The 24,712-nt window shown below is 42.7% G+C and overlaps 2 protein-coding genes across 13 annotated transcripts; one reads left to right on the top strand and one right to left on the bottom strand.

Moving 5' to 3' along the window:
* The first annotated feature begins 87 nt into the window (after positions 1 to 87).
* Positions 88 to 24,712, top strand: HNRNPAB (heterogeneous nuclear ribonucleoprotein A/B). 5 transcript variants are annotated; one of them, XM_064387765.1, is made up of 9 exons: positions 88 to 247; positions 364 to 645; positions 3,517 to 3,685; positions 3,770 to 3,928; positions 4,322 to 4,453; positions 6,054 to 6,162; positions 6,256 to 6,408; positions 6,487 to 6,571; positions 24,010 to 24,712. In XM_064387765.1, exons 2-8 carry the CDS (start codon positions 401 to 403, stop codon positions 6,555 to 6,557), a joined length of 1,038 nt encoding a protein of 345 aa, XP_064243835.1. In that variant the 5' UTR covers positions 88 to 247; positions 364 to 400; the 3' UTR covers positions 6,558 to 6,571; positions 24,010 to 24,712. The 5 variants fall into 5 exon arrangements, with proteins under 5 accessions (XP_064243835.1, XP_064243836.1, XP_064243837.1 ...); XM_064387766.1 differs by lacking the exon at positions 24,010 to 24,712 and adding an exon at positions 6,823 to 7,147; XM_064387767.1 differs by lacking the exon at positions 6,256 to 6,408.
* PHYKPL (5-phosphohydroxy-L-lysine phospho-lyase) lies at positions 9,182 to 17,458 on the bottom strand. Of its 8 annotated transcripts, none has more exons than XM_064387760.1 (13): positions 17,326 to 17,458; positions 15,733 to 15,851; positions 14,806 to 14,965; positions 14,143 to 14,217; positions 13,224 to 13,311; positions 13,013 to 13,129; positions 12,745 to 12,827; positions 12,232 to 12,457; positions 11,810 to 11,964; positions 11,209 to 11,298; positions 10,934 to 11,064; positions 10,488 to 10,544; positions 9,182 to 10,382 (listed from the first exon to the last, which is right to left on the bottom strand). In XM_064387760.1, exons 1-12 carry the CDS (start codon positions 17,385 to 17,387, stop codon positions 10,492 to 10,494), a joined length of 1,359 nt encoding a protein of 452 aa, XP_064243830.1. In that variant the 5' UTR covers positions 17,388 to 17,458; the 3' UTR covers positions 9,182 to 10,382; positions 10,488 to 10,491. The 8 variants fall into 8 exon arrangements, 5 of the variants coding, with proteins under 5 accessions (XP_064243830.1, XP_064243831.1, XP_064243833.1 ...); XM_064387761.1 differs by having other exon boundaries at positions 9,182 to 9,356; XM_064387763.1 differs by adding an exon at positions 16,064 to 16,241 and having other exon boundaries at positions 9,182 to 10,544; positions 17,326 to 17,357.

The raw sequence follows: 24,712 nt of genomic DNA, 5'->3' as shown, positions 1-24,712 counted from the left end.
CCTGAGTGACAGGCAGCGAGGCCCAACCAGGACGCGCCTTGTTGCGGTGTGGCGCAGGCTCCGGCGGTATAAAGGCGGCCACGCGTCGCGGGCGCGGGCCCGAGTACGTGTCTGAGGGGGAGGCGGCGGTGGCGGAGGGGCCGGTGCGGAGCAGCCGCGGCGAGCGGGATCGGCTCCAGCACCAGTGGCGGGGCGGTTTTAATTAGACTTCGGTCAGCCCGAGTTTTATCGGGAGCGGATTTTAAAAGTGAGTACGAGCGGGATGGCGGCGGCGGCGGGAAGGGGGAGGGGTGTGAGCGGACCGGATCAGACCGGCCCGGCCGGGGAGGAGCCGCCGCGCTGACCCGCGCTCGTCTCTCGCAGGCGTCTCTCGTCCCTCTGCCTCTGCGGACGGGGCACCATGTCGGAAGCGGAGCAGCAGCTGGCGGCCGGCGCCACCCAGAACGGGCACGAAGCGGCCGAGAGCGCCGGGGAGCAGCAGGCCGAGAGCGGCGCGGCCGCTGCGGCGGCGGGAGCGGCAGGAGCAGCGGGAGCGGCGGCGGCGGCGGGAGCCGGCCCAGCGGCGGGAACAGCGGGCACGGCCGCCAGCCAGAATGGGGCCGAGGGCGACCAGATCAACGCCAGCAAGAACGAGGAGGACGCGGGGTAAGCGCGGGCGCCATGTGCGGAGCGGCGGGCCCGGCGCGGCCCTGCGGCGGCAGCGCCCCCGGGCCCGCTCGGGCCGGCGGGGAGGGCGGCGGGAGCGGCCCCGCCGAGCCGGGGCCCTGCAGCACCAGCGCTTCCTTTGTTCTGGCGCTGCCTTTTGTTGGCGCCATGTGGCGGCTGGGGGAGGGGCGCCGAGCGGGGCTGTTGCCGTCTCACGCTGTAAAATGGAAGGGGATTTACCTCTCCCGCGTTTTCTTCATCCTTTCCCTCTTTAGCGAAAGGGGCGCATGGAAGGAGTTGCTTTCTGTTGGGGGAGGGGGGCTGGCTGAAACTTTGCGGGGATCGCATGGCCCATCGCCACTGGCGTCGATGTAAATGTGAATGTTTTTTGTAAAGCACATAAAAAATAATCCTGGCCTTGGAAGGCGGCGGGGGGTAACCTTAGTATTTTTTAAGGGAAGTAAAAGGAAAATCAGCACGATTGAGATAAAGCGCGGTGTGTTTAAATCGGTAAGAGCTATTTTGGTGTGCTACTTTGCAGCATTGTCAGAAAATTCCTTAAGTCTTGCAAGGGATTTCTGGAGGAGTCAGTGTAGTTTTGCTGTGCTTTGGTGGCGGAATCCTTGTGTATACAGGAGGAATTTCGTTCCTATCGTAATTGGTCTGTTCATAAACACACGTACTTGACACGAACATTGCCTGGCTATTTCTCAAGCGGGTCTTTGTTATTCAGGCTACCCCATGTATTTAATTGGAACTCCCTTTGTTACCGCCGAGCTCTGAACCAGAGGGTCAGATCCCCTAGGTTAAACAGAGCGCTGAAGGCAGTGTAGTAGATTTTTGACCATAAAGGAACGAGTAACACTTGCACAAGCTTCCCACGAGCTGGGGCCGGATGTACTCTGTGCAGACACTGGAAGGATTGCAGACCAGGCCTTTCAGCTCTGTACGAATTTTTCTTTAGTGTTTCTAGTATTTTGTGCTGAAAAAAGGACGATGATATTTTCCTTTCATGAACAGGAGATGACAAGCTTCAGCCCTAAATCGTGTGAAATGAAACTTCTTAGAACAGCACTTATTCAGAGGGATTGATGTATGTGAAAAATGTAGTGCTGTCCAAGGCGCTGGTTTTACGGTGTTTCGTTATGAGCTAAAATAAGCTTCAGTTTAGCTGCACAAATATGCTCAAGAGGGAAAAATGACTGCGTGTTAAGGGTGCAGTTCTCCAGTTTGTGACCTCTAAAGAAAAAGCCAAATACTGGGTTTTTGGTCTCAGTTTCAAAGGTTCAAAAGTTTTAAATATTGTGTTATTTAAATTAGGTATCAGTTTTTCCAGTTACAAAACAAAGCACTGCAAATTGCAAAGTGTAACACAAAGTGCTGTGGTAAGAGGCGAGTTTAGCATGTGGCAATGCCGTAAAGCAGCCAAAGCTGCCTCCAGACAAATTCCTGTCATCTCCCAATCTTTTGATTGCTCTGTAAGTGTGGTCAGCGATGGCAGGGTGTGCTGTGGAAAGCCTGTCAGTCCGTACAGGTTAGAGCAGCCACGGTCAGCGGTTGGGATGGGAAGGAATTCCCCAAGCCCCTTTCCTTGCCCTAGTGTTGGAAGGTGAATAAACTTGGCTCGGCCGTTCCTCCGAGGCTCTGCTGAATGGCTGCAGGAAGCACACGCTGCATTGGAGCCGGTGCTTCCTGCTGCACTCACCAAGGGTGCACGGCTTGGGCTGCTGAAAAAACTTCACTTCAGCAGATAAAGGGTTTGGCTTCACCCAGTTTAAGAAAAAAGGGAAAACACCCCATTAAGGTTCCCTCCCCCATTTCCTCTTGTACACAAACAGATGCCAGTTATTGCGAAGTTACACATAAACACCAAAAGCCAGTTTTATTTTAGCACAGTTTAATTTCTGAAGTGCTGCTACCTTCTAGTGCCAATCTAGGTTGCCTCCAAACAAGAGTAATGACAACTTAAACTGCTTCAGTCTATAGTTAGATAAAAGGCTTGAATGCTTTTAAAAGCTTAGTTTGTTACCTTGGAAACTATGAAAATAGAAAATGCAGCCATGTTATTAATGTTTTCATTTGAAGTGAAGCATTTGAAAAATGCCTCATTGCCTGCTATCACTGTTTGGTTTGTAAGCTTCACTTCAGTATTGTGCCTTGAATTTAGTTCTTTGAGCTAGATATCCTCCTTCAGAGGGTATTTTGTATGGGAAAGTGGGCAGGGAAGAACTGTATCCGCCTACTTGGAATTAAAGGCTGGGGATGGAGAGACTCCTGTAGTACTGAGGAAGACAGAGCTAGAGTCAGTAACTAAGCAGGAAGAAGTGCACAACATAGTAGTTAAGGCAGGTCCAAAGTCCCATCTGTTGTATGTGACTGTTATTGGAGGTCACACATACCTGGACTAAAATTTTTACAGCTGTTTAACCAAAACCTAAGAGAGCTCAAATACTTTGCTTTTGATACATTATTTGCTGAATACTTTCAGAGCAGTAGGAATGATCCTAAGTTCTTTGCAAAAACTGAGTTGGCAGTACTTGATAATACTGCTTTCTGGCAAATCATAGAATACTTTTGTTAAAAACCTAAGTTACTGACAAGGAATATTTCAGGCTATTCTTACTAATTTTTGTATCCTCTAAACAATGGCAGGGTGCATTGTGGCATTCCCTCAGAAAGAGGGGGAAGAAGCCCACCCTTGTGCACTCCTGTAATATCAGCAGCTTTTGACAGGATGCAGGTGTTGCACCTGGAACAGACAGTCCTGTTCTGACAATGCTGCTGAGGTGTGTACCACTGAGCATCTTACTGCATCTGCTTTTCTCTAGTGCTTCCTGAAGCTGAATAGCTCTTCTCTCCTTGAAATTTCAGGAAGATGTTTGTTGGTGGCCTCAGTTGGGATACAAGCAAAAAAGACTTGAAAGATTACTTCACCAAATTTGGTGAGGTAACCGACTGTACGATAAAGATGGACCCTAACACAGGAAGATCCAGAGGCTTTGGATTTATTCTCTTCAAAGAACCTGGGAGTGTTGAAAAGGTGAATTTAAGCTTAGTATTTTAGATCTTTAACTTCTAGGGGAAACTTTTCAGCTTGAGTTAATCATACCAACCTGTCTTTTAGGTTCTGGAACAGAAAGAACACAGACTAGATGGACGACTAATTGATCCCAAGAAGGCCATGGCAATGAAAAAGGATCCAGTGAAGAAAATATTTGTTGGTGGGCTAAACCCAGAAGCTACAGAAGAGAAAATCAGGGAATACTTTGGAGAGTTTGGAGAGGTGTGTAATGGTATCTTAGAAAACTCTGAAAGTATAGTCTTCAGTTGCTGTTTAGTTTATTAATAATTTGCAAGTTTCAAAGTAAGTTAACTTCAGATGTATCAAGTCTTCTGTAACATCCAGAACTTTCCCAGCTTGAGAGCAAAGGTGGCACTTACTGCACTAGGTGCTTCCATTGCTAGAGACTCTTGTCTTAAAGCATTTAAAACCAGTTTGAAGAGTTGTAACATAGAAATCTTGGCTCTGAAAGCCACTGTTAGCATAGAAAGGCTTGCAACTTCAGTGTTGCATAATATGCATAAAGAGAAAATTTACAGTTTTGCTGTCCCAGTTTCTGTGCATTTAACTGCTCATCTAAAACACGAGTCTGAAAATGGTATTTTGCATCTTCAGATTGAAGCAATTGAACTGCCAATGGATCCAAAGACCAACAAAAGGAGGGGGTTTGTGTTCATCACTTTCAAGGAAGAGGATCCAGTGAAGAAGGTTTTGGAGAAGAAATTCCATAACGTCAGTGGAAGCAAGGTAGAAACTCTGACTTGTAACTCTTTGTGCATGGATAATACCTCTACATCTATAACCTGAAAAGGCTTTTGTAGACCTCTTGTGTCAAAGTACCAAATTTACAATAAGGACAGCTTGAAGTTTTGCCCTAAGTTCTGTCACAGAGACTACTAAAGCTCTTTGACAATTCTTGTCATTGCTGTATTTTAGGGCTTTTTGTATACTCAGTATCTAATTGCATTAATGAAATATATGTGGAGAAATTGGCTCATGTGTCAGTGTAGCAGTGTAAGCTGCTCCAGCAGGTAGATGCCTATTTTCAGCATAGAGCACTTGCATAAAGGAAAGCCTTGCAGATGCCCAATTTTGCAAGCATCTGGCTGAAAGTGGCTCTGTCTGCTGGGGGACAGCTTCTGCTTTCTTCTCTCTGGAGCCCCTTTCTGCAGCCCCCCTGCTACCCAAACCTTGTAAACATACTACATGTAAACCTACTACAAGGATCCAGGGAGTGAATGTACACTTATGGAAGCTTGTGCTTGGTGTGAGGTGTTCTGAGCAGCTGACTGCTCATCTGAGGGAACAGCTGAAGGAGAGAGGCTCATGGATCAACAAATGGAGAGAGACTGGAGGCAAATGATGTGTACTGGCTTGAGGTGTCCCTGTTCCCTTGCTTTGAGGCCAGTGCTGACCACATAACTTCAGAGCCTTATTACACTGGATCACACTGTCTGAGACTGACTTGGATTGCCTGTGATTTAGGACTGCTCTTAATACAGAAGAAATTTTGACAAACCTAATGCAGTGGGAAAGGCACTGGTTAGCAGTGAAGTTTGTTTTTAGGAGAGATGGATGCCTAAATGCCAAGAGAGCTGAGAAATTCCTGTATCATGACTTGTTTTATTATCTATGTTTTTGTACACAAAAACATAGATAATAAAAAGCAGATTACCTTAAAGGTCCTGTGGTAAAGGCCTGCTCAGGTGAAGTTGTTCATTTTCAGCACAGTAGCTTTAATCTTGGACTGTGCATAGATCCAGGAACCTGGCAATTGGCTGACAGCTTGAACTGCAGCCTGGGAACCTGCCTTAAAAATGTCAGTTCTGGTTGGTTTTACCTGTTAGTATTTGATAAATGGTGATTTCAGGTGTTGGTAGGGGTGTGGTACAGTCCATCCACATGCACAGTGTAGGGTGTACAGTGGCTGCCAGGAAAGCTTCTGGTGCAGTTCTCAGAAGCTCGTTCATTCAGTGCAGCTCAGGTGAAGCAGTCTGCCAGCAGCAGCCTTGTCCTGGAGGTTGTGCCCGGTGAGAGGACAGCCTTGTGTCTCCTGCAGGAGGGGTGGCCTCAGCACTTCTCCATGGTGAGGTGGATGGTAGGGAACTGGCAGGATAAAATGCCCTGAAAGCAGTGGCCTCTTGGAAAGGCTGACAGGGACTTACCTTTGCCCAGGTGGCACAATAAACCCGATGTCCCTGGGTGTGCATTAGTGCTGCTCACCTGACGGGGCACAGCACGTACACCTCCTTTGCCTCCAGAGGAACCTCTGGCTTCTCCAGCTGCTAAGGTGGGGCAGTGCTGCTCTGAGACACTTTACATACTCTTCCTTGTTTTTTATTTGCAGTGTGAGATTAAGGTAGCACAGCCAAAAGAAGTGTACCAGCAGCAACAGTTCAGTAGTGGTGGAGGAAGAGGTAGCTATGGAGGAAGAGGCAGAGGTGGAAGAGGCGGCGGTAAGTACCACACACACTACTTTAGTATGGACACATTCTAAATAAGTTGTGTGTACTAAAATGGGATTTTGTGGATGGTTTTCCCTTCTATAGCTCAAAGTCAAAATTGGAATCAAGGTTATGGCAATTACTGGAACCAGGGTTATGGGAATCAAGGATACGGCTATCAGCAAGGTTATGGTGGCTATGGAGGCTATGATTATTCAGGATATGGGTATTATGGATATGGACCAGGCTATGATTACAGTAAGTAAAGAGAACTGTATTGGGTATAAGCAAGCATAACTAATTAGCAGTTTAATGCATTTGTTTTCTTGTTCATAGGTCAAGGCAGTGCAAATTATGGGAAGACACCAAGACGTGGTGGTCATCAGAATAACTACAAGCCATATTGATCAAACTTATTCAGGTATGCAGTGGCATGGTCTCTTTTGGAAAATGACTGCATAGGTTTTGTATACAATGCTGTAGATGGATACTTCAGTTCTGTACCAAATTTAACTTTACAATAAATTTCTATGGCCTGTTAAATGTGCATCTTACTTGGAAGAGCTCCCTGGAAATGTTTTACATGTTTAATACCAATAACTAGTTGTCTAGACAGTGTGGTGTGTAATTTTCAGCATTGCTGAAGATATTAATTAATGATTTTATTAATAGGTTAAACTGAAACTGATTTTGAGGGTCTGCTTAAAGCTGCAGCTCTGCATCTAGGGACTGCCTCTTGGAGTTAACTGTGGACTCTGCATTACTCCAGTTGTACAGAATGAGATGCATCTTAGGGAACCAGTGTCACTTTCCACCTTTTTATTTTGTATTGTTTTTGTGTCATACATTTCCTGTAATGGAAGTGTTAATTTTACTGTACTTTTTGGTACCTTTTTGGAATCTAATGTATTGTAAGGTATTTTACATGTGTTCTGATTCACCATGACATGGATATTGAAGCTATCCTAGCTTTTGAAATAAAAAAGGCGTAATCTAGTGTCTTGTGCCATTCTTCAGCTCATGTGTTAGTAAAACACCAGTATCCTGTTCCCAGAACTTAGTTCATGGCAGTACCTTGATAGAGTAAGAGTTGTGCTTTAATGTTTTTAATCTTAAAACTAGAAGGCTGTGTTGGTAGTTGTGCTCACTTGCAGTTAAGTGGCAGCTAAAACCTGCTGTCACTTCTGCCTGGAGGTTGTGGAGGAGAGCTCAGGTGAGAAGCCCCAGCTGTGGTGGGGCTGTGCTGGTGAGGCTGTGGCTCTGCTCTAGGCAAGCACAGAGACTCCAAGTAACTGCAGTGGTGTCTGCTTTGGGCCCTGCTAGGAGGAGCCAGAGCTGTAGGGTTCAGGTAGGGCTTGGGAGTCTGGACAGCATTGCAGGAGGGAGCCAAGAGGTGTGCAAGGAGCTGGCTGCACTTCCTCCATATTTCATGATTCTGTCTTGAGACTTGTCTGCAAGTTGTTAGTGGGCTGTGTATACCTGCCTTGAAAGGCAGGTTGGACAGACATTACATTACCAATGCAAAGTCTTGAGTTTTTGCAGCCTTTTGTATAATAGAAAAGGCTAAAAGAACTTCCAGTGTGGGTGGAAAAAACATCTCTTTCTCTAGAGATGAGTGACCAGCTAGAAATACCTTTTTTTTTTTTTTTTTACTTTACTGTTACTTTACTGCTATTTTAAGGCAATAACTGTCATGTGATTTGCCTGTCTTGTTGCAGAATATAAGTAGCAAGCTCTACTCCACAAAGTAAACTTCTAATCTTTGTTGCAGTGATCAGTTTGATATTAATCTCCTTTTAAAGCTAAAATCTGGTGGTATTTTTTTCTTGTAACAAATTCTTTTTGAACAAGTAACACCTGGAAGTGGAATCAACCAAGTAACTAAGACAAGAAACAAATGCATGTTACTAGTGACCTTTCCAGTTTTTTTAACAAGGGATGCAGCTATTTCTGCATGGACTATAATCTGCTGCACCCTGCTGGTTGTCTTTGAAAAGAAAGACTTGCTTGTAAGTTAGAAGTCTGTAAGGCTCTTCTGGTATTAGGTGGAAGTCTTGAGTATTGAAAAAAAAAATCAGATTTTAAATCTTGTAGTTGACAACTTTACAGCTGGACCATGTAACCTCCAGCCCAAATCACTTGCAAATAAAAAAACAGCAGATCACTGAAGCAAATGAGTACAGTATTTAGAAGTATTACTGTCTCAAGATTTAAAATTTAAATACTTTATCACGTACTTTATTTTTTCTGTGAAATAAGGGGTAGCAGAATATTTTTCTAGCAAGCACTTGGCCCTCCAGTGGGAAAATGGCATGATAGCAGGAGCATTGTGCTGCAGTCCTTCTGGCCAGTGGTGTCCTAGCAAGGGTTTGTCAGCTGGTGTTCTTGTGGTGGTTTTTGTAAGTAGGTGCTCAGGTGATGCTTCCTTAACAGGTGATGTGGCCTTAGGCAGGAACTGAGGATACTGGTACTTAAATGCAGAGCTGGCTTTTCCTTTTCTTCTTTGCATGAAAAGTTTGTGATACAAAGAACTGCCTGGTGAAAGTAAAGGCTTGTACACAAGGTTGTTGCTTATGGCTGTAAACTGCTCTTAATTTACTAATCCCACTTGGATATTTCTCGAGGACAGACTGTGTTTGTAAGAAGTGGTTTGGGAGCCACAGCCCTCAGCTGTCTGTCCCTCATGTGTTTGATGTTAGGAATTTGGAACTGAAGTTTTTGACTTAACCTGGTGGCTTGAGAGTGTGTGTTGAATATAGTGCTACTTAGGGACCTTGTTCTGACACTGCTGAAACTCATCAGAGTCCTGGCTGGGACTGGGAGTACTGGCACCTGGAATGGTGTTTGCATAGGTAGCTGAAGACTTGAAAATATCAGAACACCCATTGGCTCATCCTGATTTGAAAAAGTCATAACCTGAAAGTACATCAATTTAGAAAATGCGTTTTGTAGTGGCCATTAGAAAAATCCTCCTTTATAATCAGTTTTAGATATGCAGTTTTAAATAAAAACCAATTCCACACTGCCAGAGTTGAGATAAGCTCTTGTAAAATTTATTTCTCCTAGAGCTTTTACTAAAAACAAGATAAATGAAAACAGAAAAAGGTAACTTATCTGGTCTAAGATATACTAGGATGAAGATTAAATGTGCATTATTATAGTAGAATAATGTTTCTTAGTAGTAGATCTTGAACATTGTTTGAAACCTATGGAAAGATAATAATGTTATGTTTTTTTTTTGTAAAAGTATCATTAAAAGAAATTATTTCATTGCCTCATTTTCGCTTACATTATATGTAAGTGTCTTACTAGTACTGTACTTAGTAAGAGGCTTTTTGCATTCTTGGTTTCCTGTAGAAAATAAAGGCATTTTTCTTGCTTAGTTTAGATCACAGATAAGTACATTAAGTCCTTAGGCCTCTAATTTACACTGGCACTGTTAAGTAATCTTTCTGTTCCTAAGAATAAGTAGTATAAACAGCTGTATGTCTTTCCATTAACTTGCTAAATAAAATATTAACACATTTTTCTTGTGCCTGCTATACTAATATACACTGAACTAAAACCATATTTCTCCTTAGCTCAGGGCCATAGCACTGTGAATCTCATGGTGGCTGAGGCCACTGATGGTTACACTGCTCATAATGACCATGTCAGGTGCATTCCTGCCCAGCTGTCCAGAGTTCTACCAAACATGTGGTTGTCTTTTAGTCAGAGTAGTTTGAAGAAGTGCTAAGTGTACCAAAGGGTGTTGTCACCAAGGTGTTAACTGTAAGAGTACACTGTGCTCATGGGTGAGCAGCAAACTGAGTTGCAGCTAGATGTTCTCTTGGCAACCTACTGAGGGACCTCAACAGATGAAGACACAACAAGGCTTTGAAGATTTAAAAAGACCAATCTTATTCTGATACCCACAAACTTTTGAGTCTAGGGGTAAATGGATCCTGAAGGATGAGAAGCAGCTGTGAACCTGAAATGACACTTAAGGGGAGATCTGCTGAGAAGTGGTTATGCAGCTGGAGCCTGAAGGCACTGAGCAGCAAGCAGAAAGTTTGTGTGGCTGTGCAGTCATTTGCATGCTCTAGAGACAGTCATGTCTGGGACATGTTGGCCCTTGCTTACAACAAGTGATGCCCACAGGGTTGCTGGCTCAGACTATTGGAAGGCAGTTGTGAATGCTGGATGTACACAAGTGTGGTCCATGCTTGGAGATTCCCAGAAATTCCTGCAAACTTTGAGTAAAAGCATCGCTGAGGAAGCTTTATTCTGACAGTGCTTGTGAAGTTATGTTTAGAAACTTGGCTTTTAAATAGTGCTGATATTATATAGGTAAATACCTGCTCAGGTGGAACAAACAGGTGTTTTCTGTTGGTTCAGACATTCTTTTTCCATATCTGGAGAGAGAATAAGAAACAATTTGAAAAATCATGACTTTGTGACATTTTTTTACACTAACTTTCTTAATGCTAAATGTGAAAAACTTGTATAAAAAAGCTAAGTGGCAAAAGTGCATAGATTATGGCTTTCAGGAACATGTGCACATATTTCACAAATTGTGCATGTTGGGATAAGCTAAACACTCAAACCTCAGCCAGAGCAAAGCTATTTTAAAATGCACATGCATCTGTAGAGTTAGTAGTTTTGTTGGAGAACTCCAGCACATATAACTGAGAAGGGGAGGCTACGTGCTCAGCATTTACCATCTTGGCTCCAATTTAGCATTTCTGAAAATCAGGCTCAGTAGCTCAGCATTGTCTTCAGGAAGGTTTTGATCACTTTTTACCTGTTAGTATTTTATCAATTGTCTCCACAACAAATTTTGCATCCTCCATATTGAAACACATTGGGGGCTTGAATTTCAGCACATTTCTTCCTGGCCCATCTGTACTCAGTAGAATGTATTTTTCCTTAAGTCTGGAAAGAGCAATAACAAAGAATTACATTTACCTTTGCATGTAGCTCAGGAAAACTTCCACCACCAGCCTGCAGGCTGTCACACAGTGCCTTTCTACACCAACTGGTTTCAGTTTTGGCCTTGTGTTTTACCAACTCCTGTACCTTGTTACTAGATGCTCTGCTTCTGCTGTGGCTGGAGTCCTTTCTGCTTGATCCTTGACTAAGTCCACTCCAATGAATAAGCCACAACCTCTGTAAAAGAAATAAAACCACTCAGTCTGCCAGAGTCAGTGTCAGAGGAAGGAACTACAAGTGAACTAAAAAAATGAGGGAAGACTAGACCATTACTGCATGAGAATTACCTGATGTTTGGCTACTGTTAGAAAAAAGTTTTGCTGTTCTGAAGAAATGTGGCAATAGACTTCTGTCTGCTCACAGTGGCACAGCAGGACAGGATATTAAGCATGTTTTCCATCTAGCTCATCACTTCTGTACCCTGTGCACTTGAACTTTGAGTTCAAACAGCAGTTTGAACAGTAGCAGTTCAACAGTTTTAGCAGCTAATAAACTGATAAAAAATAGTGGCCCAGAGTGGCAAAGTATATGAGACTTCTGATAAGCTCAGGTTTGTTTTACTTAATTGTACAGGAGGCTCTTTATTTCTGCTGAAAACGCATAATTTTATTAATTTCTCTAAACAACATATGTTGGACTGACTGAACCAAAGAGAAAGCAGTTAAAAATGTAAATAAGGCACAGATACCTGACATCACCAATGATGGGATGCTTGATTTGCTGCTCTTTGAGTGTCTTCATCAAGAAGTTGCCTACCTCTGTGGCATGAGCCTGAAGCTGTTCCTTCTCAATTACATCTAACACAGCTAATCCAATGGCACATGAAACAGGGTTCCCACCAAACTGAGCTCAGGAAAGGAACACACAGAGCCATGGAAAGGGAAGAAAGATGAAATCATGTCACTGAAAGTGTAGCCTCAGTTATACAAGGAGCATATTACTTTTATCAGATGGAGCCAGTACATAGAGTCACAGACAAGAAACACACAAATAGTACAGTGACACAGTTCCTCTTTAGTTACTATGTGGTAAATGCTAATAAAAACATAGCATGAGTATCTAATTTTAATCCTTAGGCTCCTTTACAGAAGTGGGCAGCTGTTTACTTACTGTATTAAAATACTCTACTCCTGTGGCCGCAAACGCTTCTGCAATTTCTTTTGTTGTTGCTACACAAGCAAGTGGGTGCCCGTTCCCTATTGGCTTCCCCATAGTGACAATATCAGGTATAAAATCTTCTCCCTGAAGCTGGAATGCCCAGAAGTGCTTGCCAACCCTGCCAAAGCCAACTTGAATTTCATCAGCAATAAATACACCTCCTGCCTTGTGCACATGCCTGTAACATAACAGAATTGATTGTCTCTTAAAAGGAAAGAGAACATAGCATTTACTGTTTAGGAACATGCAGAAAGTGTTACTTTGCAAACTTTGAGGAAACAAATGTATACAAGTCTATATTGCATACTGTGTGTTTATAAGCAGATCTTTGCCATATACAAAGTTCACATTCTAACATGAAGGCTTGGGTGATTTCCTTCCTATCAAGTTCTATGTCACAGCAGGCAAAGAATTGTCTATTTACCAAATATGATAAGTTAAAAAAGATAATGAATGACCACTTACTCTGCAACCTTCTGAAAATATCCTGCTGGGGGAATGATTTGACCACCAACACTTGGTAGAGATTCAACAAAAAATGCAGCAATCTAAAACACAGCATATAATGTTTGAACACAATACAGACAGTTGTGGAGCAAGCTTTGTCCTTAGATGGTTTTTGATTATTAATGTGATCTTTACTTTTTGACGAGTCCATACCACTTAGTTTAGTAACTCTGAATTGCACTTCATTTCTAAGACAAAACAAACAGTTCAGGAAATCATGACTTACCTTTCTGCCTCTCATATGTGCATGCTCAATAATATTTTTTACTTCATCAGCATAGGCTGTTACTGAATCTTCATGGTCTTCTCTATAAAGTCCTCTGTATGTGTCTGGAACAGGAGCCTATGCAAAGGAATAACATCCTACATTCAATATATCATACAAACAACTCCACTCAATTGACAAGTAATTGATAGGAATAGGCTGCAGTACATACCACGTGGACCCATTCCTTTTGTCCTTCTAGATTTCTGAATTTATATGGGCTTATGTCAATCAAAGATGTCAGATGTCCATGGTAAGCACTTAAAAACAATTGGCACAACTAAACAGTAATTTTCTCAGTATCAAGAGTTCTTTAGTATTAGCATTCCAAACAGTAAAAAGTAGCCAGCTGCTATCACCTGGTAGGAAATGCAGTAACTTAAGCTCAGAACAGCTCTGCAGTTTCTTTTTTATCAATAAGCTTAGTACTACTTGGAGTTATTAAAATTTTTTTTTTGTATAAAGGATGCAGAGGGACAGGACTTAGCTCTGGTTTGCCTGTACCAGTGACTGGAATCACACCAGGGAACACCTGAGCAGTAGCACAAGATTGCAAACCACGGGAAGGGCCTATTTCTGAACATCCTCCAACAATGGAGTTTCCAGTGACTGTAGGCATCCTCTTATAATATTTGACTCCCTTCATGGCAAAAGACTTCTTTTTCCTATGTCTCATCAAAATTCCTCAGGTCTGAACTTATATTTGAGGTATTTTTTCCTGTCACCATACATCTTCACACCTGGCTCCCATCTTTTTGCTCCTTCCCATGACACAGCTGTAGTTGCAGTGAGATCTATCTGGCTGTCTCTTGCAGCTGAACAAACCCAGCACCTCTCCCTGCTGTGGCTCCTTTCCCATGGTGGCAGGCCACTGCTGGCCTCCTTCCAGTGTGTCAACAGCTGTCAAGTACTGGAGAGCCCAAAGAGCCCAACCACAGCTCTCAGGGCTGGGCTGGCAAATACTCAACAGAGGGAAAAATTACTTCCCTCAGCTTCCTGGTTACAGCCTTTCTACTACAGGAGGATTTCAGAAATGCTCTGACCATGGGCCAAAAGGGAGCCTTGTAGCCCCAGATTGCCAATGTACTCACTGGTCTAAAACGATAACATCCTCGTGTTTTGTGTACTGCCGTGCCAACCTCAGGGCAAGGTCGTTGGCTTCAGATCTACAATGGAAAAATTCATTGTGGATACCTTGAATTTTGAAATCTAACCTCCCCTGCACTGCTCTTTGTGTCTGCAGAAAACAGAACTTGATGCATGTTATGCACACATTCTTAGTAATCAGCACTCGCTAGGCAGGACTCTTCACCAGAATAGAATCCATCTTAAAAAGCTGAGAGTACAGGAACTACTGAGTACAGGAACTACTTTCTGAGAAAAAATTTGGCTTTTTTTTTTCTTCCAGATGAAGTTTGCTTAAGGATATGTCCCCCCCCCTCCCCAGCAGAAGCAATGCATTGGTACATTTAATTTTGAGAATAACTGTCAAGTCAGAAGACAAATCAGACAAGAAACTAACACAGCAAATACTTATATTACTGTTTCGAGGTCCAAGGTCTTACAAATAGAATAAAACCCTTCTTAAATAAAGCACAAGTTTAGTTTCCAGGTAGAAAGCTTGCACAACCAAACCTATGTTTTTGTCATTATCTAGTCATCCACACCAGAAATTGGTTATTGATAAGAAATGGTCTGCTTGTCTGTATATACCTAGTAAAGCCCCTGTATCAATTCTAATGAACCCAACTTACCCAGAATTCAAAAAATAGAAGATGCATAATTTCTCAGGTAGTGTTTTTGAAAGTCTCTCTGCATAATCAACCAAGTTGTCATGAAGGTAACGAGAATTTGTATTTAACAATTGATTCTGTTCATGGGCTGCCTTTACTATATCAGGGTGACAGTGTCCAACTGCAAGAGAATGTGGAGAGTGGTTTGAGAGTTCTTCATATTACCCATGGTGTTCATTCACATGCCAGCTTAACACTTAGATTTCTCTAATAGTACAGAGATCTTACCAGTATGGCCTTAATAATGGTACGTCTTGTAAAAACATTTTTGTGCTCCTCAGAAAGTTGGAACTTGCCTCCCACTGTATTTAAGGTTTGTAGTTAGTACTGGAAATTTACATCGTAAAAAAATTGTGTCTGATTTGATGCCTGGATTTAGGCATTTACACAGTTCAGGAGTTTGGGAAGGTGCAGGTAAGCTTTACTATCAAAGAATTACTAGCCCTGGTTAGGGGTTAGGTTAGAGAGACTTCAAATCTCTCTAACTTAAGAAAGCAGCAGTCACTTAGTTATACAAAAGTAAGGCACCACACTGAACAGTGGTTCTGTGACTGTGCACTTAACAGTAACTTTTACAATAACAAAATGTCACTTGTTCATTTTACAGTGAGGTGCTTTACTTGAGTTTCCATGGAAAAAAATCTGTATGTTTTAGACACATTTCTAGGAAGACAGGACAGGAAGCAAGTCTGGAAAGCACATTCACACAGCCAAATTCAAAAACATTAATTCCCCAAACTACACGCTCAGGGAAGTTTCCTTCCACTTTTCCAGTTAAACACCCCATCCCCCAGCACAGTGCAACTGCAGTAAAAGTACTGACTGTTCTTTGTTCTGCTTAAAAAAACACAGCATCAAATAACATCCAGTGCCATGACTTTAGCTTACCGTGAGCCACGTTGTTGATGCAGTCAAGGTACTGTCTCCCATTCTCATCATACATATACTGGCCTTTTGCCTTGGTAATCTTCACCGGGTCATTAGGAAAAAACAGCTTGCAAGAAGAGCTATGACAGGCATCAGAAAGCAAAATAAATCTTGGTGAGTTTAGTTTATCCTACTGGTAAAAGGCATTTCTCCTGTTTGCTGGCACAGTCAGCCTACTTTTGGCCCCTAAACCAAAAGCCTTGTACTCAAATTTTCTTAGATTAACAGGAAAAAAGCACACTCCAAACCTGAAAATCCTACTCTAGGGTCTAGACAGAGCAGTAGGACTCACCTCTGTAGTTCCATCCTGTCTTAACTGCAATTCCTTACTGTCTGTGCAGTCTGTCCTTTTGTGTCTCTTACGTTGTATTACGTTCTTTTTATTATTCTTACTGCGTTCTTGCTATTCCTGCCAAGGTCCTGATTTTCCAGTTTGCTGCAGGTGACTGTTACAGCTTCACTAACCACAGCTAGAACACAGTGATTTTATTAGGCTGGGTTTACTTAAGTACATTTGTTCAGTTTCACTTTTTAAGTTCATTTCCAAACAAGTAAAATGGAAACACATCTTCCTAAGTAGGACTCGCAGAGATTTGAGACTGAAGGGCAATGCCAAACTTCCATACTTTATTTAGTAAAAGATGGCTTATACAGAAATAATCTGATGATAAATACAAAGCCATTGTCAAATGGATGACAAAGGACAATGGTGAAGTAAGAAAGTGCTTCATTATCCCACCCAAGAGCTATCTTGATACTTTCTGTGAGCTGGCAAAACAGTTGGGGTTTTTTGTAAGCTTCTCCTAACTTTAAAAGATGCTAAAAAAGTGCTTTTAGAGGCTGGGTCTTTGTTGCCAGTGGAAAGGCAAATCAGTTAGAAAAAGATCTGATACCCAGTGTAGTATTTTTTGGGTGCATGTAACTGGCATAATCCTAATTTCAGCATTTACTTTCAGCCCAACTCTTGTATTTATACAGCACATAAAAGTACCCTTGGATTTGAATGTATATGATATGAAAGTAGTCCCTTAGTTAAATAAAAGTTGTGTTGCCATACTTGGTGATGGTTTAAAGAATTAAGAATTTCTTGAGGCTTGTTGAAACACCACCTTTAATGGGAAGTTTAGAACAGAGTCTTGTCCCTCATTTTGTCAAAGAGAGCAGGCGTTTGTTGTTAATTCCATCCCGGTTTTGGCATAATTAGTTTCCTGAAAGACGGGCTGTAAGAGTAGGCGAGCCAGAACCTCGCCTGCCCCAGCACGGCCTCCAGCCCCAGCCGCGCCTCCGCCGGGCTCGCAGAAAACGCTTTCTAAGCAGTTTAGCCTCTAACAGGCGCACTCGGTATCATACGGGTTTTACAGTGCAGTTTCGTAATCCCCTCCTTAAGAAAGGCTAATTCCTGTTAATTACACCGGGCTGTGCGGGCGGGCGCTGCCGCCGCTTCCAGCCCGGGCGCGATGGCGCTGCCGCCGGGCGGGGCCCGCGGCTCGGCCCCGCTCCCGGCCCCGCTCCCGGCCCCGGCCCCGGCCCCGGCCCCGCGCCCGCTGCACTCACCCGACGAGCTGCCTTCGCAGGGCCAGGGTCTGCTGCCGGGAGCGCGGCCGTGCCGCCCGCATGGCCGCCGAGCCGCCCGCGGAGCCAGGGGAAGGAAGGGAAGGAGGGAGGGAGGGAAGGAGCGGCCGCCTCCCGCGGGGGCCGGGCCGGAGGGAGGGGAAGGGAAGGGAAGGGAAGGGAAGGGAAGGGAAGGGAAGGGAAGGGAAGGGAAGGGAAGGGAAGGGAAGGGAAGGGAAGGGAAGGGAAGGGAAGGGAAGGGCGGCAGCGGCGGCGCAGGGACGCGGGCGCGGCCCGGCCGGAGCGCCGAGCGCTGCCCGGTTCGCACCCGCAGCTCCGAGCGGGTCCTGCGTGCGCCGGCAGCGGGGCAGGGGCTCAGCCGGGGACCGGAGGGACCGGGCAGCAGTGGGGACACACGGGGACAGGCTGCGGCCCCCGGGGCCATGCAGGGCTGCCGGCAGCTCACCCTCAAACCGCACACCCCAGGGCTTTGCACTGCTCATCCAGCCCCGCTCACCTCGCAGGAGGAGCGGGCTCTTCAGGACCATCAGTACAGCTATAGGGCTCTGTGATTGAAATACACATCGAGGAAGTTTCTTTTACAGTTGAAAATAATTTGCGTGGGTAGCCAAGGTGGTAGAACAGAAATAATTCTTCCACATTGTTAAAGCAGAAGTAAACCCAGCCCTGTGTTTGGTTGGTGGCAGATTGGCAGACACCCGACTGACTCCTTCAGAGCCAATCCTAAAGCAGGTAATAGTTAGGATTAAAAGAGGAAATGCTGTCCATCAGATTAGAATGATATTTCTTCCATTCCTGTTTGACTGGAATTACCTAAAGGAAAATAGGATAAAGAACCAGAAAGGAGGTTCTGCAATGGATTGAGTTCTGCTCCTGCAGGTGTTGTATCCCATAACCAAGTTCATCAACTTTTCCAACTTGATTCTAGAAAATGATACATTTTTTTTCCTTCCAAATACGTTGACATTCTTTTGGTTTAAACTGACAAACAGCTTTTAAAAACTCTAGAAAAACAGAACAGGTAACTTTAGAACTACACTTGGCAGACTTTGCTTGCTAGATATAGCCACCAATAATTATCTCTAGCTGCAATTACTTGATGAACACAGGAGCAGTTTAAATTTTGTGCAATATGGAGAATGCAAAACCACATTGCTATGTTAAAATTAGATTTAACTTAGTCTAACTCCATTGCTTCATAGAGGTCAGGTTTTTAATAACAAGAGACAGTGGAGAAAAAGTTAATAATGGCTGTTAATCTTTATTTGAACTCTTGTCTGGTTAAGATATTTACTAGCTATTTATAATAACAACCTGAACATTTACAATTTGGAAAGTTTAGGTTACAAATGCAGAGTTCATTATACATATTCACACAATTGTAAAAGTAATCTGTACAGAGAGACCATTTTTTAAATCTAGTCTTTGCTTTTATTAAAAAAAGCACAAGAAAAAAATTCTTCCAGGTCTCAAGGTAATGTATTGTCCATTACAGCTTTAAACTAGAAATACATGATGTAGTACTAATTAATACCATTTTAACATGTTAAAACAATGGATAAGAAATACTGTTATTAATGCCTTCATTTTTAAAGTAGCTGTTCCCCAAAGAAGAGTAAATAGAATACTTTTCGTGGCACATACATGATCAAAAGTCACAAAAAGTTTGCAAATGGAGATGTTAAGTACATTTTCTGTAATTTTAATATCTATATATTTCTTTTCAAAGGTCATATACAGAGATTTAGCCAGTTTTGTATAAAATACCATGTAAATACATTCAAGACTCATTTTTGGCAAGCTGCAAACACACAAACAGCCCTTTCTCCTCTGAACAGCCTCCCTGGAGTGATGCAACCACTCACCTAAATAAGGGACACTTGCATAACGTGGTAGAGGATTAAGCTCTATTGACATAATTTCAAAACAAATATGGACAGATAAGGCACATACTGGATGTATTTTTATAAACTGTATACAGATTTGAGATACCAGCAGGTACAGTTTCTCAAATGCTTGTGTACACACCAGTTTTGTATCATTTCTATGTCCAAAGTCATGTAATGCAGCAAAGCAGTGGGCTTTCAGTTTTGACTGTGGCATTTGTGCTGAACATTGTTGATATTCAGTATTTCTGATTGTTTTTAAGATAGCAGAAAAAGAAACCCAAACTGAAACTCAAAAAGCTGTTATGAAATTGTTTATAAAACTGCAGTCTATGAATCAAACCAGCAAACACAACAGGCTCCAGCTCTCATTTGCACTGATGGCAGCTTAGGACCTTCCTGCTAAATTTACAAGTTCAGTGCATATCATGGGTGCTTTTGCTTTGCAAAACCAGACTCTAATTTTTTAATGTAATTGCAGAAATACAAGTTTGACAAGCACTCACCTACACTTAATAAATTCCTGCAAAATGAACTTTTTAAATAGAGTGTTTAACAGTATAATAAAAAGCAGCAGATGGGACCAGTGTCATTTACAGATACTTGGGTCACCTCCTTTTTAAGTTTCTGTTCATAAATATCTAAGTCATGTAAGAGACCACACAAGTGAGCTGACACAGAAGTGAGCTGACTGTTCCATGAAACCACACTTGAAGTCAACTTCTAGCAGAACTTAACAAAACAGGATTTAATTGTTTGTCCTAAGTCATAGGAAAACCACAAATGTTACTAATGTATTTCTTACTCCACTCTCTTGTCAATAATTCTTCTCCTTATGCATGGAAAACTCATATTTCCCAGCCTTCCTGTGGTTTCCCCCAGGCTCTCTACAAAAGTATACAATAATATAATCTATTAAGTTCTTTCTCCTTTCATATCTAAGGGACAGATTTTCTGCACTTACTTTACAAAGTCACACATCCCTGGTGTTGTGCCACCTAATGGGACACAAGAACATGGCAAAGTTGCACTAGTTCACCTGGGGATGTGAAAGTACTAAAAGCAATTTTTAGCTTACAAGTATAAATTATCACAAGGGAAAGTTTAGGAATTTTTTTGTTACTCACTGGTTTGCTTCAGTCTGTAATAGATCCCCCAAGTGGAGCTCTGGAGTATTTCAAACTGAACTAGTTGTGGTCAGGTGCAGTGCAGTGCCAGGGACATGGTTAAAAGGCAGGTGACTCCAGTAAGTGACACTGAGACTGGACTAACTAGAGTGACCAGTTTCTCTCTGCCCCTTCCTTTTTGTTAAAAACAAACCAACCAACCAACTATTGCTAAGGGTCAAGAGATATGCTTACATAAAGGCTGGCCTGTAAAGGTGCCAGGTTCAGTGTGTTCAGTGATTGCCTTGGCAAGTCAGAGTGTCACAGGCCTTTTGAAATTATCCATGTAGGTAACTTCTCACTTGAAAATCTCCTGGTTAAACCTCTGCAAGGCTGGCTGTGCTGCTCAGCATGTCAGCCTGTCCTGAACAGGTAAAAAGAAGGAATTTCAAATTAAACAAAGCAATACTGAGGTTCTTTACACCTCTGGACACTCCTTCCTCTGCTAGAGCGCATTGGAACCAAACTCATTGATCTGAATTCAGCCACATACCTACACTACTTGTCCAGGATCAGTGGTTTGGTGACATTTAAATTTTTATATCTTAATCATTTGTAGTTATTAATATTTTGCATATCTTAGAGAGAAATATGTTGCTTACAAAGAAAATAATTCAGAGGTTCCATGCACAAAATTTTAAAAATAGAAATGTGTCAGGAAATCTACTATAGGTAAATTTTATGTGTGTAATGCTGTAAATTATCTGGGTAACAGTGGGACTGAAAAAGCATAAGAATACAATTGTATTTCCCAAGAAAGAAATACCAGATTTGGAAAATTTCTAATCATGCACTCCTGGTTTTACAAGTATGTATTCGAACTGTGGAGTTACAAAAAAGTCATGTGTGCTGACTAAATTAAGAGACACTGTCACAGCACAAAATTTGCATAAAATTTGCTTCTATTAAAAAAAAAGTCTCCTCCAGAGGGCAGCATTGAACCAGCATTCACCTTTACAATGCACATATTACATTGACAGTCCAGGGGAGTTATTTACCATTATGAGAAAGCTGGAAACTTTATGGCATCTTAATAGTTTAATTATTTTTTATTACTTATTTTAATCAGCTGTTCATTACAATGTGAGTTCTTGAATTCTTGCCCAAGACCTACTATATTTGGCTGAGTGCAAAACCAGAACTTTACCCAGGGTAGTGGTTACTGTAACAATCCTAAAACCACAGGTGTCATTTTCCATGGATTGCTTTGCATCATTGCATGGGATATCTTAAACTGCTGAAACCTCCCACATGTTTTGCTGGTTTGCTTAAGGATTTCAAATGCTAAATGTATGAAATTATAAAAGACAAAAGCTTATCTAAATGTTTTATCTATTGGTTTCCTAAAAAGAAAACATATCAAAAAGTCATTAGCAATAAAAGAAACATTCTTATTTTTAAATACACAGGAGAAAAATCCATACAGAAATAAATTCATCACCATTATATATACAGGAAGTGTCAGAAACAGTGCATACAGAAGAGGTGACTCCCCATGGGAATAAAACAAAGCATGTGGCAATATCTTGATTATGATATTTTAAAACTAAAATGTTGATGAATTGACACTTGGGAACAGTTCCAGTTTGGGGTCAGATGAGGATTTCTCTGCCACCTGTTTTGTAATCCAAAGAAATATTTCCGAACTCACTGGCCAAGCTGTGACTGAACTGCAAAACTCTTAATTAATCTCATTTGTCCCCATGAGAACAGGCCAAATTATTGGGTTCATGCTCTGGCAGGGTTCCCCAAGCTGTGGAGTTACACACATGGGTTTTTTTGCCTTATTCCCTTCTTTCTGAAATCCATCCTCCCTGGAAGCTCTAGGGAGCTCTCCCATGCTCAGGGTTGGGTGGGTGCAGCAGCAGCGCTGACACAGGCACAGCCAGCAGAGCTCCAGCCTCAGCCACGGAATGCACTCGCTGTGTGTCACAGCAAGGCAGCCCTGCCTGCAGAGCTTTGGGGCTCAAAAACCTTGCAGGGGTCTCAAGAGAGTTCTTGTGCCCTTACGATTCAGTTTGGGAGCTTTGACTCCAAAACCCATTGGGCTACAGTGTGTTAAGAGAGAGGATGGTGGTGGTGGCTGGAAAGGAGGTCATTAGCTACAGTTTGAAATGGAACAAGCCTTACAGAAAGCTGTGTGTCCTCTGCTCCTGGGCAGCAGCAGACATGGTTGCCTAAACCTCATGGAAAGCACCATGCTTTCACAGGCAGTTAAATTAGAGGAAGGAATTTTGTTTTGTCAATTAAAAAACAAAAATATATTTGTCTTGAGTTTCAGGTTCCCCCAATATCAGTAACTTCAGTCTGTTACCCAGAATGTCTATTGCTCAATCTATGACGTTACACCAAATATTTTAGTGATCAAGAAAAATCAGTGGCTCAGTCTCAGCCTGACCCACATTTCATAAGCATTGGCAGCCTCTCTGTCAATCATATTCATTGCTGCTGACATATAGTGGTAACATTCAGCTGCTTTTTGGAATTGCTGTAAAGCAGTCTCAGATTCTTTCAATCCGGAGGGGAAAACAAAAGAAGAGAGATTTCCTGGGGGAAAAACTCCCTAAGCTTTGTCAAAGGCTGAGATCATGACAGACTTTTGAGCAAGACTGCCAGTACCATCTAGAAGTAAAATTCGTCTTTGTGAGCTATTCACAAAGTATTCAGAAAGACCCACATAAACATTTTCATATGGAAGGAGAAAATAATCAACTGATCTGGCATGAATTTGCAGAGCAAAGCACATCTTTTCAACTCACAGCAGTAAGATCATGACTGCTTTGTATTTAACAACTGCTCTTCTAAATGTGTTTGTGTGTAAGGCACATGGAAATCTAAAGAGATTTTTTCTTGGACTCTGTGTAATCAGTACAAAACCCAACAGTTTCTCGAATGAAGTCTGTTGATCTGAATGATAATCACAGAATGGCTGGGCTTGGAACAGTCTTTAAAGGTCACTGAGGTCCATCTCTGTGCCGTGGGCAGGGAAGCAGGGACACTGTTCAGAATCCAGAGGCCAAATGCACCGATCCCAGCTGAGGACCAGGCAGGACTTCAGGTGCCAGTGAGAGCCCTGCTGGGGATCCACTCCCTGCTCCCACAGGGCTCTGCTCCTTCCATGATGAGGGCTTGCTGGAGTGGATGTACCACCCCAAAGAATTGGGGAGAGATCCAGGAGAGCTGCTGGTTCCTCATGAGAGTTCCTCATAGCCAAAGTGGCAGCAGTGTCCAGCAGGATCTGTACCTGCCAGCATTCCTGATGGGAGTGGCAGCAGCAGGAGTCCAGAGAAGCCACTGCCCTTGAGCAGTGAGCCCAAAGTCCTGAACATTCCTGACTGGCTGCACGTGCAGAGATGATCTTTGTGCATGCACAACCAAGGGCCTTTGCCTGGGAACTTCCAAAGAGGATCACAAAAAGCTTTGGTGGCTGAGCTGCAGCACTGGTGGGGGTGGGTACAGCTGTGCTAGAGTGGTAATTCCAGCCTTCCTCCACTACCAACAAATGGCTTGGGTGCTGTGGCAGCAGAGGCTCTGTGCTGGGAGGGGGACGGTGGCCTTGCAGCATGGTGAGAGGGTAAAGCACTATTCTGGTATTCTGTATCAATGTTTTGCAGGCCTGGCAGTGGTCACAGTTGATGCCTACAAGCACTGGATATTCCACAAGTTGAAGACGGAATACTGACTTGTTTACCTGAAGATAATAGGACTTCGGGGTATTTCCTCAGAGAAAATATAAATTTTAATATAATTTCATAAGCTTTGGAGGTTAGCTTGTCTTGTAGCTTCAGTGATATCAAACTTCTTCAAGTAGGAGCTAGATAGAAAGCTGTTTAGTTTTTGCCAGCGTATGTAAAACAAGACTTTTCTATCTGCATTGTAGATTGTTTGTGGACACTTCCAGATTCTTGTGCTTTCTGCAGTCATTCTGGGGACTGAACTCTCATTGATATTGAAAGAAGTTCCATGAACACGACATGTGCAGGAATTTGAGTGTAGAAGCCCACAGTGTGGTTTGGAATAGTGAACTGCTTTTAGTTTGGAGATGACTGGGGGAGATGGGAAGAGCAACTGTACATTAAGGGAACAATTACAGATCTTCCTGGTGACATCAATGAGAGATTTGCATTCAACCTTTCACAGAAAATTTTTTAGCTTTAATTTGGGATATTAAAGGGGTTTTTCAAAAGCACTAAAGGCCAGTGGAAGCTTGTTAGCTGCTCCTTATGCCTTTAAAAACCCCTCCACCAAAAGTGATAGCCGAGAACATGAAATGGAAGTAAATAAAATGCATTTTCATTGCTGTTTTGAGTTACATAA

The sequence above is a fragment of the Passer domesticus genome, chromosome 13 (genome assembly GCF_036417665.1).
Source record: "Passer domesticus isolate bPasDom1 chromosome 13, bPasDom1.hap1, whole genome shotgun sequence".
In the NCBI taxonomy this organism is placed as follows: domain Eukaryota; kingdom Metazoa; phylum Chordata; class Aves; order Passeriformes; family Passeridae; genus Passer; species Passer domesticus.
This window is presented reverse-complemented; position numbering and strand designations above follow the sequence as displayed.

Coding starts and splice junctions, on each gene's coding strand:
- HNRNPAB (XM_064387765.1), top strand. CDS start 401: ATGTCGGAAGCGGAGCAGCAGCTGGCGGCCGGCGCCACCCAGAACGGG. Junction 646..3,516: donor AAGAACGAGGAGGACGCGGG/GTAAGCGCGGGC, acceptor TTGAAATTTCAG/GAAGATGTTTGTTGGTGGCC. Junction 6,409..6,486: donor TGGACCAGGCTATGATTACA/GTAAGTAAAGAG, acceptor TCTTGTTCATAG/GTCAAGGCAGTGCAAATTAT.
- PHYKPL (XM_064387758.1), bottom strand. CDS start 17,387: ATGCGGGCGGCACGGCCGCGCTCCCGGCAGCAGACCCTGGCCCTGCGA. Junction 15,852..17,325: donor CTGCGAAGGCAGCTCGTCGG/GTGAGTGCAGCG, acceptor TGCCTGTCATAG/CTCTTCTTGCAAGCTGTTTT. Junction 13,312..14,142: donor GATGTTATCGTTTTAGACCA/GTGAGTACATTG, acceptor ATTGTTTTTAAG/TGCTTACCATGGACATCTGA.